The 16,181-nt window shown below is 44.8% G+C and overlaps 2 protein-coding genes across 5 annotated transcripts; both read left to right on the top strand.

Annotated features, from left to right (window-relative positions):
• Positions 1-213: 213 nt before the first annotated feature.
• On the top strand, positions 214-11,546 carry palm1a (paralemmin 1a). 3 transcript variants are annotated; one of them, XM_069519603.1, is made up of 9 exons: positions 214-352; positions 2,422-2,467; positions 4,516-4,596; positions 5,606-5,733; positions 6,643-6,694; positions 6,950-6,971; positions 7,616-7,672; positions 9,920-10,051; positions 10,583-11,546. In XM_069519603.1, the coding sequence occupies exons 1-9, from the start codon at positions 345-347 to the stop codon at positions 11,212-11,214; spliced, it is 1,158 nt and encodes a 385-aa protein (XP_069375704.1). In that variant the 5' UTR covers positions 214-344; the 3' UTR covers positions 11,215-11,546. The 3 variants fall into 3 exon arrangements, with proteins under 3 accessions (XP_069375704.1, XP_069375715.1, XP_069375720.1); XM_069519614.1 differs by having other exon boundaries at positions 228-352; positions 4,476-4,596; XM_069519619.1 differs by lacking the exon at positions 214-352 and adding an exon at positions 2,199-2,303 and having other exon boundaries at positions 4,476-4,596.
• Positions 11,547-11,911: 365 nt separating this feature from the next.
• rtca (RNA 3'-terminal phosphate cyclase) lies at positions 11,912-16,093 on the top strand. 2 transcript variants are annotated; one of them, XM_069519648.1, is made up of 12 exons: positions 11,912-12,076; positions 12,107-12,142; positions 12,265-12,365; positions 12,521-12,664; positions 13,026-13,149; positions 13,266-13,324; positions 13,420-13,561; positions 14,526-14,647; positions 14,729-14,787; positions 15,250-15,344; positions 15,423-15,527; positions 15,835-16,093. In XM_069519648.1, the coding sequence occupies exons 1-12, from the start codon at positions 12,050-12,052 to the stop codon at positions 15,928-15,930; spliced, it is 1,110 nt and encodes a 369-aa protein (XP_069375749.1). In that variant the 5' UTR covers positions 11,912-12,049; the 3' UTR covers positions 15,931-16,093. The 2 variants fall into 2 exon arrangements, with proteins under 2 accessions (XP_069375749.1, XP_069375758.1); XM_069519657.1 differs by having other exon boundaries at positions 12,007-12,142.
• The last annotated feature ends 88 nt before the right edge of the window (positions 16,094-16,181 follow it).

Genomic DNA, 16,181 nt, shown 5'->3' with positions numbered 1-16,181 from the left:
GAAAATCCTGAGATGATTGTTGAACTTTGAGTTGCCATGGAAACATGATTATTGTTGAGGTTAGGTGACGATCCTGCTGCGTGTAATCAGATTACATCCAGACTAAATGGAATACAGACAGAATATAATCAGATTACAGTCTTCACTGCTCAATGTTCTCCTCTCTCTCTCTCTCTCTCTCTCTCTCTTTCTCTCTCTCCCCCCTCTCTCCTTCCCTCTCTCCTTCCCTCTCTCTCTCTCCCCTCCTCTCACCTCCCCCTCTCTTTCCTCCCCTCCTACCCACTTCTCTCTCTCCTTCTCTCTCTCTCTCTCTCTCTCTCTCAGTTGACTGGACTGATCGGACAATGATGGAGTGAGTTCATCTCTTTATTTCTTCTTTTTTTACATCTATAATGATCTGTTTTATGACGTCATAGTGCGGCATCAGACCGCTGACTCAGCGGCCGAGGAAACTGCGGCAAGTGTGTGTGTGTCTGTCTGTGTGTCTGTTTGTGTGTCAGTGTGTCTGTTTGTGTGTCAGTGTGTTTGTGCCTGTCTGTCTGTGTGCTTGTGTGTGTCTCTGTGTCTGTCTGTCTGTGTGTGTCTATGTGTGTCTCTGTGTCTGTGTCTGTCTGTGTGTGTGTGACTGTGTGTGTCTCTGTGTCTGTCTGTGTGTGTGTGACTGTGTCTGTCTCTGTGTCTGTGTCTGTCTGTGTGTGTGTGTGTCTGTGTGTGTGTCTGTGTGTGTGTGTCTGTGTGTGTCTCTGTGTCTGTCTGTGTCTGTCTGTGCGTGTGTCTGTGTGTGTGTGTGTGTGTCTGTGTGTGTCTCTGTGTCTGTCTGTCTGTGTGTGTGTCTGTGTCTGTGTGTGTGTGTGTCTGTCTGTGTGTGTGTCTGTGTGTGTCTCTGTGTCTGTCTGTGTGTGTGTGTCTGTGTGTGTCTCTGTGTCTGTCTGTGTGTGTCTCTGTGTGTCTGTCTGTGCGTGTGTCTGTGTGTGTGTGTGTGTGTGTGTGTGTGTCTGTGTGTGTGTGTGTGTGTCTGTGTGTGTGTCTGTGTGTGTGTGTGTCTGTGTGTGAGGTCAGTGAAGTGAACATGTTGGACTCATCAATAATTCATAATCACAAATTGATCAGTTTTGATTTGTGATCAATAGCCACTGTGAACTTCTTTTCAAAATAAAAGCATGAAGTTGAATGAACTCCAGGACATTAAGTATGAATAAAATGAATAGACTGAATCCCTGTGATTATCTATACTAGAGTTTCCATCATAGAATATGATCATATTCTATGATAGAAACTCTAGATCCTTTTTCTTTGGGTCCTCCCTTCTTAAACTCGGCTTTTATTTAGAAGGCTGTTGTTGCTTCCTGTGCGCTTGTTTTATGTTCATGTGGAGGTGACAGATCTGCTGCACCAGGGCGGAGCTAAGTCTTTATCTGTACTGGTCTGATCTTTGACAAACATTTATTGAACATCTACTTTGACCTTTTTGGTTTTGTCCATGTCCCATCTGCTCACATGGAGGAGGTAGGGTTCATGACACCAGAGGGAGATAATTGGGCTTCAGTTCTGAGAGCCGTCACATCGTCCATCTTGACTCTTAAAGGGATAGTTCACTGAAAAATTAAAGGTCCCTCATTATCTACTCACCACATGATGGAGGGGGGGTGAAGTGTTTCAGGGGTAAACATTGTTAACCAGACGACGTCATGTAATGACGTAATGAATCAACAGGAAACAGACAACATGCCTCCATTCTGCTGCTGTGATGTCATCGTGTCCACAAGCCCCGACATTCAAATTCAACTGGAAACTTCATACATCGTGTTGTAAGCCTAAATGTCCACTGGAGGTGGCTAAGCTAGCTGACGTAGCTACATGATGGCGTGTCCAAGGGTCCATGAACGCACCACGTAGGAAGATATCAGAGACATTTTTACCCAGAATTCAGTCTGTTGTCCCTAAAGTCCTTAAAAGTAGAGGAGGAGCCAGAGCTTTCGGCATCAATCGTCTGTCCTGTGGGATCATCTCAGGTTCAGTCCTGGACGCAGACTCTTCTACGTTTGAGATTCAAACTGCTGCTGGAGGTCTAGAAGGTGGAGGACACAGGACACATGGAGCTCCTCTGTCCTCTTCTCCCTCTTCATCACATTCATGTCTCATCAGCACGTTACTGACGTCTTCACCAGAGTCCTGATGCTTCTTGGTTTCTAGATCCAGGATCACAGCTGCAGCTACATGATGGATCCTGGTGGATCCTGGTGGATCCTGATGGATCCTGGTGGATCCTGGTGGATCCTGATCATGGACCAGAGATCATGATGGTGGATATTTGTATTTTTCAGTGAACTATCTCTTCAAACTGTTTTCAGGTAGAATCCAGAGTTTGATTTAACAGAACAGAGCTCCGCCCACATCCTAACCTCTCTCTCTCTCTCTTAGGGCGAGTCAGGTTCTCTGTGAGCAGGATCAACTGCAGCTCATCACAGTGAGTCACACACACACACACACACACACACACACACAGACACAGACACAAACACACACAGACACAGACACAGACACACACAGACACATACACTCTCACACACACACACACAGACAGACACAGACACAAACACACACACTCTCACACACACAGACACATACACTCTCACACACACACACACAGACACACACACACACACACACACAGACACAGACACAAACACACACACTCTCACACACACAGACACATACACTCTCACACACACACACAAACACACACACTCTCACACACAGACACAAACACACACACTCTCACACACACACACACACAGACACACACACACACACACACAGCAGGTGTCCTCGAGACTTGTTGTTCATGTGGTCAAATGTTCGGACCATCATGACTCAGGTTCTCACAGTGGAACCAAACGTAACCACGGTAACAGTCTGTGAGTTTCTCTGAGATGTTTAGAGACAAAGAGCTGAAGTTCTGGTTCCATCAGGTGTGAGAGTGTGTGTCTGTTAGTGTGTGTTAGTGTGTGTGTCTGTGTGTGTCTGTGTGTGTCTGTGTGTCGTATATTGGGGTTGCGATGATGTGAAGATGATGAAGGAATCTCCGATGACACCGTCTTGATTGTATATAAAGGTTTATTACAAAAAGTTCAGTATCAATACAAGCAAAGCAATCTGCCTGGAGAGAGATTCGGGGCCAATGTGAATCTTCTCTCGAGGCAGCTTCAACTCCTCGTTTATATAGGAGGGTTGTTTGCGTGAACCTAAAGAAAATGCATCTGGCTTTCCTCCAGATTGTCCGGTGTCAGGAAGGGAATAGCACCAGCTTAAATTTAGGGTGTCAGTTAGAGCCGTGGTCTAATGCTCTAATGTATACATTCAGTTATTCTCAAACAACCTAAAATTCTTCAGATTTTCTTAGGAGCTGGGGGCCTCAAACCCAAGGATAGACTTCCTTTAAAGGGAAGACAACACATAGCATTTCAGACACCACATGTGTGAGAGTGTGTGTGTCTGTGTGAGAGTTAATTTTAGTTTGTGTTAGTTTATTTTAGTTTATGTTAGTTTGTGATAGTTTGTGTTAGTTTGTGTTAGTGTGTGAGAGTGTGTGTTAGTTTGTGTTAGTTTATGTTAGTTTGTGTTAGTGTGTGTTAGTTTATGTTAGTTTGTGAGAGTGTGTGTTAGTGTGTGAGAGTGTGTGTTAGTGTGTGTTAGTGTGTGTTAGTTTGTGTGAGAGTGTGTGTTAGTGTGTGTTAGTTTATGTTAGTTTGTGTTAGTGTGTGTTAGTTTGTGTTAGTGTGTGTTAGTTTGTGAGAGTGTGTGTTAGTGTGTGAGAGTGTGTGTTAGTGTGTGTTAGTGTGTGTTAGTTTGTGTTAGTGTGTGAGAGTGTGTGTTAGTGTGTGTTAGTTTGTGTTAGTTTGTGTTAGTGTGTGAGAGTGTGTGTTAGTTTGTGTTAGTTTGTGGTAGTGTGTGTTAGTTTGTGAGAGTTAATTTTAGTGTGTGTTAGTTTGTGTTAGTGTGTGTTAGTGTGTGTTAGTTTGTGATAGTTTGTGTTAGTGTGTGTTAGTGTGTGTTAGTTTGTGTTAGTGTGTGTTAGTGTGTGTTAGTTTGTGATAGTTTGTGTTAGTGTGTGTTAGTTTGTGTTAGTGTGTGTTAGTGTGTGTTAGTTTGTGTTAGTTTGTGGTAGTGTGTGTTAGTTTGTGAGAGTTAATTTTAGTGTGTGTTAGTTTGTGTTAGTGTGTGTTAGTTTGTGTTAGTGTGTGAGAGTGTGTGTTAGTGTGTGTTAGTGTGTGTTAGTGTGTGTTAGTTTGTGAGAGTTAATTTTAGTGTGTGTTAGTTTGTGTTAGTGTGTGTTAGTGTGTGTTAGTTTGTGTTAGTGTGTGTTAGTTTGTGTTAGTGTGTGAGAGTGTGTGTTAGTGTGTGTTAGTTTGTGTTAGTGTGTGAGAGTGTGTGTTAGTTTGTGAGAGTTAATTTTAGTGTGTGTTTCATTACAGCTGGATGTAACATCTCACTATGTTTCCCATCATGCCTCAGGAGAAGAGGAAGTGGCAGACAGAGGTCGAGAGCAGGAAGCGACAACTGGAGGACGACAGGAGAACTCTGCAGCACCTGAAGGTGAGACAGGTACAGACAGATACAGACAGAAAGATACAGACAGACAGGTACAGACAGATACAGACAGACAGATACAGACAGAAAGATACAGACAGACAGATACAGACAGACAGATACAGACAGACAGATACAGACAGACAGGTACAGACAGACAGATACAGACAGATACAGACAGACAGACAGGTACAGACAGACAGATACAGACAGACAGATACAGACAGACAGATACAGACAGACAGACAGACAGGTACAGACAGACAGGTACAGACAGACAGATACAGACAGACAGATACAGACAGACAGACAGACAGGTACAGACAGACAGGTACAGACAGATACAGACAGAAAGATACAGACAGACAGACAGATAAAGACAGGACAGACAGGTACAGACAGGTACAGACAGATACAGACAGACAGACAGACAGACAGGTACAGACAGGTACAGACAGACAGACAGACAGACAGATACAGACAGGTACAGACAGACAGATACAGACAGAAAGATACAGACAGACAGATACAGACAGACAGGTACAGACAGATACAGACAGACAGATACAGACAGAAAGATACAGACAGACAGACAGATAAAGACAGGACAGACAGGTACAGACAGATACAGACAGACAGACAGACAGACAGGTACAGACAGGTACAGACAGATACAGACAGATACAGACAGAAAGATACAGACAGACAGATACAGACAGATACAGACAAATACGGACAGACAGGTACAGACAGTCAGGTACAGACAGACAGGTACAAACAGATACAGACAGAAAGATACAGACAGACAGGTACAGACAGATACAGACAGACAGACAGATACAGACAGAAAGATACAAACAGACAGATACAGACAGAAAGATATAGACAGACAGGTACAGACAGTCAGGTACAGACAGACAGATACAGACAGTCAGGTACAGACAGATACAGACAGACAGACAGAGTTTATATAGTATTTCTATATATAAATGATTGACGAGTTTCCTGTGTTCAGTCGAAGGCTCTGAGGGAGCGATGGTTGCTAGAGGGAGCGCCCTCTGCTGGACCAGACCAGGATAACGTCAAGAAACAACTAGAGCAGGACGAGGCCAAGACCAGGAACCTGGAGGAGACCATCAACAGGTCTAATCTGATCCAATAATCTGATTTAATCTGGTCTACAGTAAAACCAGGAACCTGGAGGAGACCATCAACAGGTCTAATCTGATCCAATAATCTGATTTAATCTGGTCTACAGTAAAACCAGGAACCTGGAGGAGACCATCAACAGGTCTAATCTGATCCAATAATCTGATTTAATCTGGTCTACAGTAAAACCAGGAGCTGGCAGGAGACCATCAACAGGTCTAATCTGATCCAATAATCTGATTTAATCTGGTCTACAGTAAAACCAGGAGCTGGCAGGAGACCATCAACAGGTCTAATCTGATCCAAATACAACCCCAACTCAGAAAAGGTTACAAATAAAAAAAGACAGCAGTGATTTCAAAATTGAATTTGACGTGTTGCAGACAGTAGGAACATAAGATATTTTATGTTTTGTCTGCTCAACTTCATTTGATTTCTAAATATACATTCATTTCTGCCAATCAGGCCATTTAGGGCGAGTAATGAGGTAGAATGATGAAAAAATGAAGTGATTTGAAATAGGTGATGTCAACAGGTGTCACCATAACTGCTGAAGAGATTTTGGAGCAGCATATGCTGCCTTCAACACGACATGTTTTCCAGAGACATTTATGCATATTTCAACAAGACAACACAAAATCCACGTTCTGCACACATGACAAAGGCATGGCTGCGGAAGAGACCCCATACTGTTGCACACCTTAAGAAAAGCAGGAAACAGATCTCAGGGACAAAACATAAACCCAAACACATTCATAAACACAGGGAGACACAGGGAAGACCATAAACAAAGGACTCCACAATAAAACCAAAACAACAAAACCCAACATCGTCTTATAAAGGAGTCAAAGTCCAGAGTCATGACATTCATCACATGATGCTTCATCAACCTGTGTGTTGTAGGTTGGAGGTGGAGCTGCTCGGTCTTCTGTGTCAGACTGCAACACAAACCATGGTGAGTCTCTCACTGGGCTCTGCAGATTTAATCAGATTACAGTTACGAGATTAAGTATTACAGAGGTCAGATTAGTAATCAGATTACAGTAGTCAGATTACATAGTGAGATTAGAGGTGAGAATAGTAATCAGATTACAGTATTGCTTTTGTTCATATTGTGTTGTAACAGTTTAACCTGTAGGAGGCGCTGTCTAATTTATTATAGATGTAGTTTTAGGTTTAAGTTTGTTTATATGTAACATGTTTCCTCCAGATGTCAACAGGATCCAATGAAGGTAAAGATCTTCATCATCATCATCATCATCATCTCCATCTTCATCTTCATCATCATCATCATCTCCATCTCCATCTTCATCATCATCTCCATCTTCATCATCATCATCATCTCCATCTTCATCATCATCTCCATCTCCATCTTCATCATCATCTCCATCATCATCATCCTCATCATCTCCATCTTCATCATCATCTCCATCTACATCATCATCTCCATCTTCATCATCATCATCATCTCCATCTTCATCATCATCATCATCTCCATCTTCATCATCATCTCCATCATCATCATCATCATCTCCATCTTCATCATCATCTCCATCATCTTCATCATCATCTCCATCATCTTTTTATTCATCCTCATCTTCTTCATCATCCTCATCTTCACCATCCTCTTCATCTTCTTCAGTTAGCAGTAATAATCACAGTATCGATCACATTTGAGGTTTCTGTAGTCACACTGTAATCAGATTACTGTAATCTGATTACAGTAATCAGATTACAGTAATTATCATACAGTAATCAGATTACAGTAATCAGATTACAGTAATCAGATTACAGTAATCAGATTACAGTACAGACATGAGAGTTGTGATTGACTCACTGTGACTCCTCCCCCTTCTTCCCATGATCCTTTGCAAAGTTCACAAAAGTCCTCGAATGAACAAACCAAGAGAAGCAATGGAGGAGATGAAGAGAGGTGAGGAACACCCAGATCCTGATCTGTCTCTACCTGTCTGTCTGTCTCTACCTGTCTGTCTCTACCCGTCTGTCTGTCTCTACCTGTCTGTCTCTATCCGTCTGTCCGTCTCTACCTGTCTGTCTGTCTCTACCCGTCTGTCTGTCTCTACCCGTCTGTCTGTCTCTACCTGTCTGTCTGTCTCTACCTGTCTGTCTCTACCTGTCTGTCTCTACCCATCTGTCTGTCTCTACCCGTCTGTCTGTCTCTACCTGTCTGTCTCTACCCGTCTGTCTGTCTCTACCTGTCTGTCTCTACCCGTCTGTCTGTCTCTACCTGTCTGTCTGTCTCTACCTGTCTGTCTCTACCCGTCTGTCTGTCTCTACCTGTCTGTCTGTCTCTACCTGTCTGTCTCTACCTGTCTGTCTCTACCCGTCTGTCTGTCTCTACCTGTCTGTCTCTACCCGTCTGTCTGTCTCTACCTGTCTGTCTGTCTCTACCTGTCTGTCTCTACCCGTCTGTCTGTCTCTACCTGTCTGTCTCTACCCGTCTGTCTGTCTCTACCTGTCTGTCTCTACCCGTCTGTCTGTCTCTACCTGTCTGTCTCTACCCGTCTGTCTGTCTCTACCTGTCTGTCTCTACCCGTCTGTATCTAGCCGTCTGTCTGTCTCTACCTGTCTGTCTCTACCCGTCTGTCTGTCTCTACCTGTCTGTCTCTACCCGTCTGTCTGTCTCTACCTGTCTGTCTCTACCCGTCTGTCTGTCTCTACCTGTCTGTCTCTACCCGTCTGTCTCTACCCGTCTGTCTGTCTCTACCTGTCTGTCTCCACCCGTCTGTCTGTCTCTACCTGTCTGTCTCTACCCGTCTGTCTCTACCCGTCTGTCTGTCTCTACCTGTCTGTCTCTACCCATCTGTCTGTCTCTACCTGTCTGTCTCTACCCGTCTGTCTGTCTCTACCTGTCTGTCTCTACCCATCTGTCTCTACCTGTCTGTCTCTACCTGTCTGTCTCTACCCGTCTGTCTCTACCCGTCTGTCTGTCTCTACCTGTCTGTCTCTACCCGTCTGTCTCTACCCGTCTGTCTGTCTCTAACTGTCTGTCTCTACCCATCTGTCTGTCTCTACCTGTCTGTCTCTACCTGTCTGTCTCTACCCATCTGTCTCTACCCGTCTGTCTGTCTCTACCTGTCTGTCTCTACCTGTCTGTCTCTACCCGTCTGTCTCTACCCGTCTGTCTGTCTCTACCTGTCTGTCTCTACCCGTCTGTCTCTACCCATCTGTCTGTCTCTAACTGTTTGTACCTGTATGTCTCTACCTGTCTGTCTCTACCCATCTGTCTGTCTCTACCTGTCTGTCTCTACCCATCTGTCTGTCTCTAACTGTTTGTACCCGAAATTCTCTACCTGTCTGTCTCTACCCATCTGTCTGTCTTTAACTGTTTGTACCTGTCTGTCTCTACCTGTCTGTCTCTACCCGTCTGTCTGTCTCTACCTGTCTGTCTCTACCCGTCTTTCTGTCTCTAACTGTCTGTCTCTACCCATCTGTCTGTCTCTAACTGTTTGTACCTGTATGTCTCTACCTGTCTGTCTCTAATTGTCTGTCTCTACCTGTCTGCCTTCATCTATCTGTCTTCATCTGTCTGTTTCTACCTGTCTGTATTCATCTGTCTGTACCTGTCTGTCTTTACCCGTCTGTCTGTCTGTACCTGTCTGTCTTTACCCGTCTGTCTTTACCCGTCTGTCTGTCTCTACCTGTCTGTCTTTAACTGTTTGTATCTGTCTGTCTCTACCCGTCTGTCTGTCTCTAACTGTTTGTACCTGTCTGTCTCTACCCGTTTGTCTCTACCCGTCTGTCTGTCTCTAACTGTTTGTACCTGTCTGTCTCTACCTGTCTGTCTCTACCCGTCTGTCTCTACCCGTCTGTCTGTCTCTAACGGTCTGTCTCTACCCATCTGTCTGTCTCTAACTGTTTGTACCTGTCTGTCTCTACCTGTCTGTCTCTACCCGTCTGTCTGTCTCTAACTGTTTGTACCTGTCTGTCTCTACCTGTCTGTCTTTACCCATCTGTCTGTCTCTACCTGTCTATCTTCATCTGTCTGTTTCTACCTGTCTTTACCCGTCTGTCTGTCTCTAACTGTTTGTACCTGTCTGTCTTCATCTGTCTTTACCTGTCTGTCTTTACCCATCTGTCTGTCTCTACCCGTCTGTCTCTACTCATCTGTCTCTCCCTGTCTGTCTTCACCTGTCTGTCTCTATCCCCACCCTCTCAGCGATGTATTCAGTGGAGATTAAGGTCGAGCGAGACAGACAGACGGGGGAAAGCCGGGTCTTGTCCACTAACACCACACTTCCTGTTGACCTCTCGCAGCAAGGGGTCAAAGTTTACGAGGACGAGCAGAAAGGTGATGTCAGTAAACAAATTACATGTCCATCATCTGTCAATCACCTACTAATTACATGTCCATCACCTGTCAATCACCTACTAATTACATGTCCATCACCTGTCAATCACCTTCTAATTACATGTCCATCACCTGTCAATCACCTTCTAATTACATGTCCATCACCTGTCAATCACCTTCTAATTACATGTCCATCACCTGTCAATCACCTTCTAATTACATGTCCATCACCTGTCAATCACCCATTGATTACGTGTCCATCACCTGTCAATCACCTACTGATAACCTGACAGTGACGAGTCTCCAGCTGAAGGTCTGATGATTCTTTGAAGAGCATCTTTCCTCGTTGTTCCCTCCAGTGAACTTCTCACCTGGACGTAGTGATGTCACAGTGTATGACAGCACACTGTGACATCACTACAGGTGGTTCCTGGTGCAGCAGGGGAATGGTCAGTTTCTATTGGTCGTTCAGCTGGAGATCAGCTGTGACCTGTAATGAGCAGATGTCCTGATCCTGTGTCTGTCTCTTAGTCGTCCATGAGGTGAATGGTGAGGACGGCGTCCACCTGCTCAGCTCCTCAGAGGTGGATGAGCTCATCCTCAAAGCAGACGAAGCTTTGATGATGTCACAGACTGCTTCCACAGTGACCTCGATGCCAACAGTGGAGTACCAGGAGGAGGCGGAGCCAGAGCTGCCACACGTCTCGGTGGAGATCACAGGGCTGGAGGCGGAGCCAGAGCTGCCACACGCCTCGGTGGAGATCAAAGGGCTGGAGGCGGAGCCTCACTCCAAGCCAAGTGTGGCGGAGGCCAGCGCAGAGAACCCGGTGACCATGGTGTTCATGGGATACCAGAGTGTGGAGGACGAGGCTGAGACCAAGAAGGTGCTGGGGCTGCAGGGGACGGTGACGGCCGAGCTTGTGCTCATCGACGACAGCAATGGAAAAACGTTACCAGGAGAAGGAGGGATGGATGATGGCGACAGCAGAGCCCAGATCACAGCACCGCATCCATCTGCCTCCGTCACCTCCACCCCACTGACAACCTCCAGACCTCCAGTGGCGACGCCAGCAAGTAACAGGGAGTTGGCGGGAGAGGCCGAGGGAAGAGTGGTGGAGTTAAAGAAGGAGAAACAGGCATGTAAGTGCTGCAGCATCATGTGATCCTGAAGGGGGCGCTGCTTTACAATATAATAAATTAATAAAAGTAAAACTTAAACTCCATCCACTAACCTACACCATGCCTCTAACATTACAACGTCACTTCTTGCTTCCTGATAAATAAAACCAGGCACATTTTTTTGTATTTTCTGAAGCTTTTTACTTTTGTACTGGTCATGTTGAGACACCTGACGTAGCAATTAGCATTTGCATCAGGGTTAGCGTTAGCTTCAGGGTTAGCATTTCTGTCAGGGTTAGCATAAGCGTCTCATTCATCTGTATCAACTCTGCTGCTGCTTCTGGTTTTATAAAATAAAAGTTCCTTGAGACTCAAACGCTTCAAATTCAGTCTGTCCCCTCAATCAATCTATCACATGTGATTTGTCTGATCGATGCTCTTAACTCAACAAGACTAAAACTACCAGAGACACTCTGAGCAGGAAATGAAGCTCATCTTCTATTCAAATATTTAACAGGAACAGGAATGAAGATTATTTAATTTGAGTTATGTTTAGATTGCTACCACACTCCAGTCCAGAAGGTGGCGGTAATGCCCGTATAAGCTGGTTATTGCCAACCGCCAATAAACAGCAGAAGAAGAAGCAGCAGCAGAAGAAGAAGAAGAAGAAGAAGAAGCAGCAGCAGAAGAAGAAGAAGCAGCGGCAGCAGCAGAAGAAGAAGAAGCAGCAGCAGCAGAAGAAGAAGAAGCAGCGGCAGCAGCAGAAGAAGAAGAAGCAGCAGCAGCAGAAGAAGCAGCAGAAGAAGAAGAAGAAGAAGAAGAAGCAGAAGAAGAAGAGTCACCGTCTCTCGGGGAGCCACTGAGTGTTTGCCGGTGAACATGGAGCCGGTGAACATGGAGCCGGTGAACATGGAGCCGGTGAACATGGAGCCGGTGTCAGAGCAGCAGATCGACGGCAGCCTGATGGAGGGAGTGAGTCACTCTTTGTTACCGGAGAAATGTTCCTGCTAACAGCCTAGCATCGGGCTAACAGAGCAGCCGGTGTTGTGTGTCGGCTGATGTGTGCTCTGTCTCCCGGTGTGTGTCCTCCGCAGGGCGGACAGATCCTCCGAGTGGCCGCGGCGCTCAGCTGCATCACCGGCTCCGCCATCAAGATCAGCAACATCCGAGCCGGCAGGAGCTCACCGGGGCTCAGGTTAGCTCACAGGCTAACAAGCTAACAGGCTAATGTTAGCCTACACAGCAACACAACAATACAAACTGTGTCTGATACACAACACACACACATTTATAATTTAACTTTGATGTGTGTGTGTGTGTGTGTGTGTGTGTGTGTGTGTGTGTGTTTAGGCCACAGCATCTCAGCGGCTTGCAGCTGGTCTCAGATCTGTGTTGTGGTGTTCTGCAGGGAGCCAACATCAGCTCCACTGACGTGAGTCTGACTCCAGGTCAGATCCGGTCTGGAAACCACACGGCCGACACGCAGACAGCAGGGTGAGAGCGCCCTCTGCAGGAGGGAACAACAGGCCTCACCTCACCCTTTAGTTCTCAGTGAACTTCATTGTTCTTCAACACGAGGGTTCCAAAACATCGACGTGTAAAGTTTTTGTTGAATAGAAAAGTTCTGGCAGAGATAAAGTGATGACAGACTGAACGATGGAGGTGTTTTCAGTTACACTGTTTATCTCCGTCGTGTTATAATCATCCTCCACCGTCAGCTGACGTCACAATCCATGATCCACGGTTACAGATTCAAACAGGCCCAAAGGATCCATTTACAGAATCAATCAAATCTGACTCTTTATTTGTTGTGTATAATTTTAAGTGTGTGTTTGTGTATGTGTGTGTGTGTCAGGAGTGTGTGTCTGCTGTTGCAGGTTGCGTTGCCTTGTGCCCTGTACGCTGACGCCCCCTCACAGCTGATTCTGAAAGGAGGAACAAATGCTGAGATGGCTCCTCAGATCGACTACACACTCAAAGTTAATACACACACACACACACACACACACACACACACACACAGCCAATACACATAAAACACACACACACAAAGTGAATATAAACACTCAGTTGAGTTTCTGTGTTTCTTCTTCAGGTGTTTAAACCCATCGTTGAAAAGTTCGGGGTCAACTTTGACTGTGACGTCAGAATGAGGTCAGAGGTCATTTCTGTTCAGTGGCGACGTTAGAAACCGAGTGTGTCTGTTTGTGTATTAACTGTGTGTGTGTGATTACCTGTGTGTGTTTCAGAGGGTACTATCCTAGAGGGGGGGGTGAGGTGATTGTGAAGGTGAATCCAATCAGAGAGCTGCAGCCCGTCATCATGATGGAGAGAGGAAACATCACCAAGATCCACGGCCGAGCCTTTGTCGCTGGAGTCCTGCCCTACAAAGTAAAGTTACAGCGCTGCTTTTATTGCACAGGGTCACAGACAGGAAGTGATGGAGGACAGAGACATTCCATCCTAAACTGAGACAATTTTTTATCAGTGAGCGCTTTTCACATTCATGCTAATGTTCTAAAATCTTTCCATCTCATCAGGTCTTGGTCAGTCTCTGCCCTCTGCTGACTGGTGGTGGAATTACAGCTCAGCAACTTATCATGCATTAGCATAATTAGCACACGTTAGCTTGGCTTGTTATCTGCATCCTGAGAACAGAGGGAAACATTTTCTGATTTCGTATTTATTGGGCAATAAAAAACATCTCACCATCAAGACTTTTTAAAAAGAATTGTCATGTAAATTTTACAGCAGGTTAGTGTGTTTGTCGATGAAACCAACAATACAATGATTATTATTTATCCTCGTGTTTCTCTGCTGGTTTGTTGGTTTGTGAAGAGTTGTGTTATATTTTCTGAATGTTTTAACAAGATGTGGAACTAAAGTAGTTTGTTCTCAATGTGAAGGAGTCATGCTGACACTTGGATGTGAATATGTGATAAAGAAACAACAAACCACCTTAAATTCAATCTGTACACTCGTAAACAACCGTCTAGATGGATGGTTTTCATCAAGATCCAAAGAAATGTTCAGAAATCGACATTGTGTTGTTGAGTTAACGTGACAGGGCAGCAGCTGTGTGTGTTGTTTTGTGTGTATTTTAGTATTTGCTCTCTTGTTATGCTGATGTAATATTTGAGGAACGTCTCCAGTGAACTCTTTCAAATCAAACACATGTCCACTTGGACTCACGGATCAACTCGTTAGATTTCGGTGGTCAAAGGTCACGGTCTTGAATGTGATGTCTCATGGCTGCTTTAGGGAATTTCTTCAACTTTTGATCAGTTGTCACTTGAACTCAAAGAACATAGTTTGTGTGTTTGTTGTGTTGAAGGTGTGTTTATTGTCTCCTCAGTTGGCTAAAGACATGGCGGCGGCGGCGGTTCGAACCATCAGGAAGGAGATCAAAGAGCTGTACATAAATATTCAGCCGCTGCAGGAGAAAGAAAATTCCTGCGGTAACGGCAACGGCATCATGTAAGCCCTGACCACCTGCTGACATCACACTGCAGCGGTTACATAGGTGTGCTGCTCTCTGATTGGTTCCTTTTGTTTCAGAATCATCGCTGAGTCGTCGACAGGTTGTATGTTCGCAGGTTCCGCCCTGGGGAAGAAAGGTGAGCATAAACCTGAACCAGTAGGGGGCACAACACTCACATTTACATGATGTGATTAAAGAGTTTCGTTAATTAAAGTGGTTCTGAGGAACAACAAACACACCCCTCCTTTCACTGTTCTTTAGAAGCTCCGTGCTTGTGCATCACCAAGGTAACCACTGATCTCAACATAATTAGCTACCACAAACATTAGCGTAATCTGTCGACAATCTAGACAAAAAACACAAAACGACACGTTCAACAACCAGAATCAGTGGCTTCAGTGAGAAAATTATTGTGGGTATAAGTCCTGTGAGATAGCATGTTTGCATTTCCTGTGGCTAGTAGTATTTGCTATGTTCTAAAACTGGTCGTGCTGCACGTTATCTGTCGCATTTGTAAAAGTGTATTGAATAAAATGAACTTCCCTCAAAATGAAAACTTATCTGATCAGATCATATTTTCTCATTGCGTGTGTTTCAGGTGTATATGCTGATAAAATTGGTTTTGAAGCAGCTGAGATGTTGTTGAGAAACATTCGACATAACGGCTGCGTGGACGAGTTCCTGCAGGACCAGGTGAGCACACGCCTCTGACCTCACTGTGACGTCACTGTGACCTCACTTTGAATCACATGACCTCCTCTTTCTCCTCAGCTCATCATCTTCATGGCGTTGGCTAAGGGAACGTCTCGGATTAGAACGGGTGCTGTGACGCTACACACTCAGACGGCCATTCACATCGCAGAGCAGCTCACTCTGGTCAGAGCCTCGCTCACACACACACACACACACACACTCACACACACACACACACTCACACACACACACACACACACACTCAGGAGAACTTTCTTTTAAAAGTTTTAAATAATCGTCAGTAACGAGTAAATTAACATGAATGATTGATTTTTGTTACATATACACATATATATATATATATATCCGTATTTGTCCATGAGACTGAAGTGAGATACTAAATGATAGGATTCACTGAGTGATGAGCTCATCACAGCCTCCAGCTGTTTCTGTCTCCACATCTGGATTCACACATGTTTTTATGTTTCAGGCAAAGTTCACAATAACAAAGTGTGAAGACGAGCTGAGCAGCGTCACCTACATCATCGAGTGTCAAGGATCAGGAGTCCACAACCGCAACCTGTAGCCTGGAACACAGCCGACACACCCAAAACATAGCAGACGCACACAGACAACACAGAGCCAGAACATACCTGACAAGCAGCCGACAAACAGCCTCCGCAACATGGCCGACAAACGTGTTTCATTAAATCATGTAAAAAAACAAATAAAAGTATTTTCAAAATTCACGTTTGTTTCTGTTTTTACTGAGTTCAATGAAAAAAATCAAATCGGATAAAACACAGATTCTGACGAGGTCACGTGTCCATATGAACA

The sequence above is a fragment of the Paralichthys olivaceus genome, chromosome 3, assembly GCF_024713975.1.
Source record: "Paralichthys olivaceus isolate ysfri-2021 chromosome 3, ASM2471397v2, whole genome shotgun sequence".
Classification (NCBI taxonomy): domain Eukaryota; kingdom Metazoa; phylum Chordata; class Actinopteri; order Pleuronectiformes; family Paralichthyidae; genus Paralichthys; species Paralichthys olivaceus.
The sequence above is the reverse complement of the archived record's forward strand: the minus strand, read 5'-3'. Positions and strand labels throughout refer to the sequence as shown.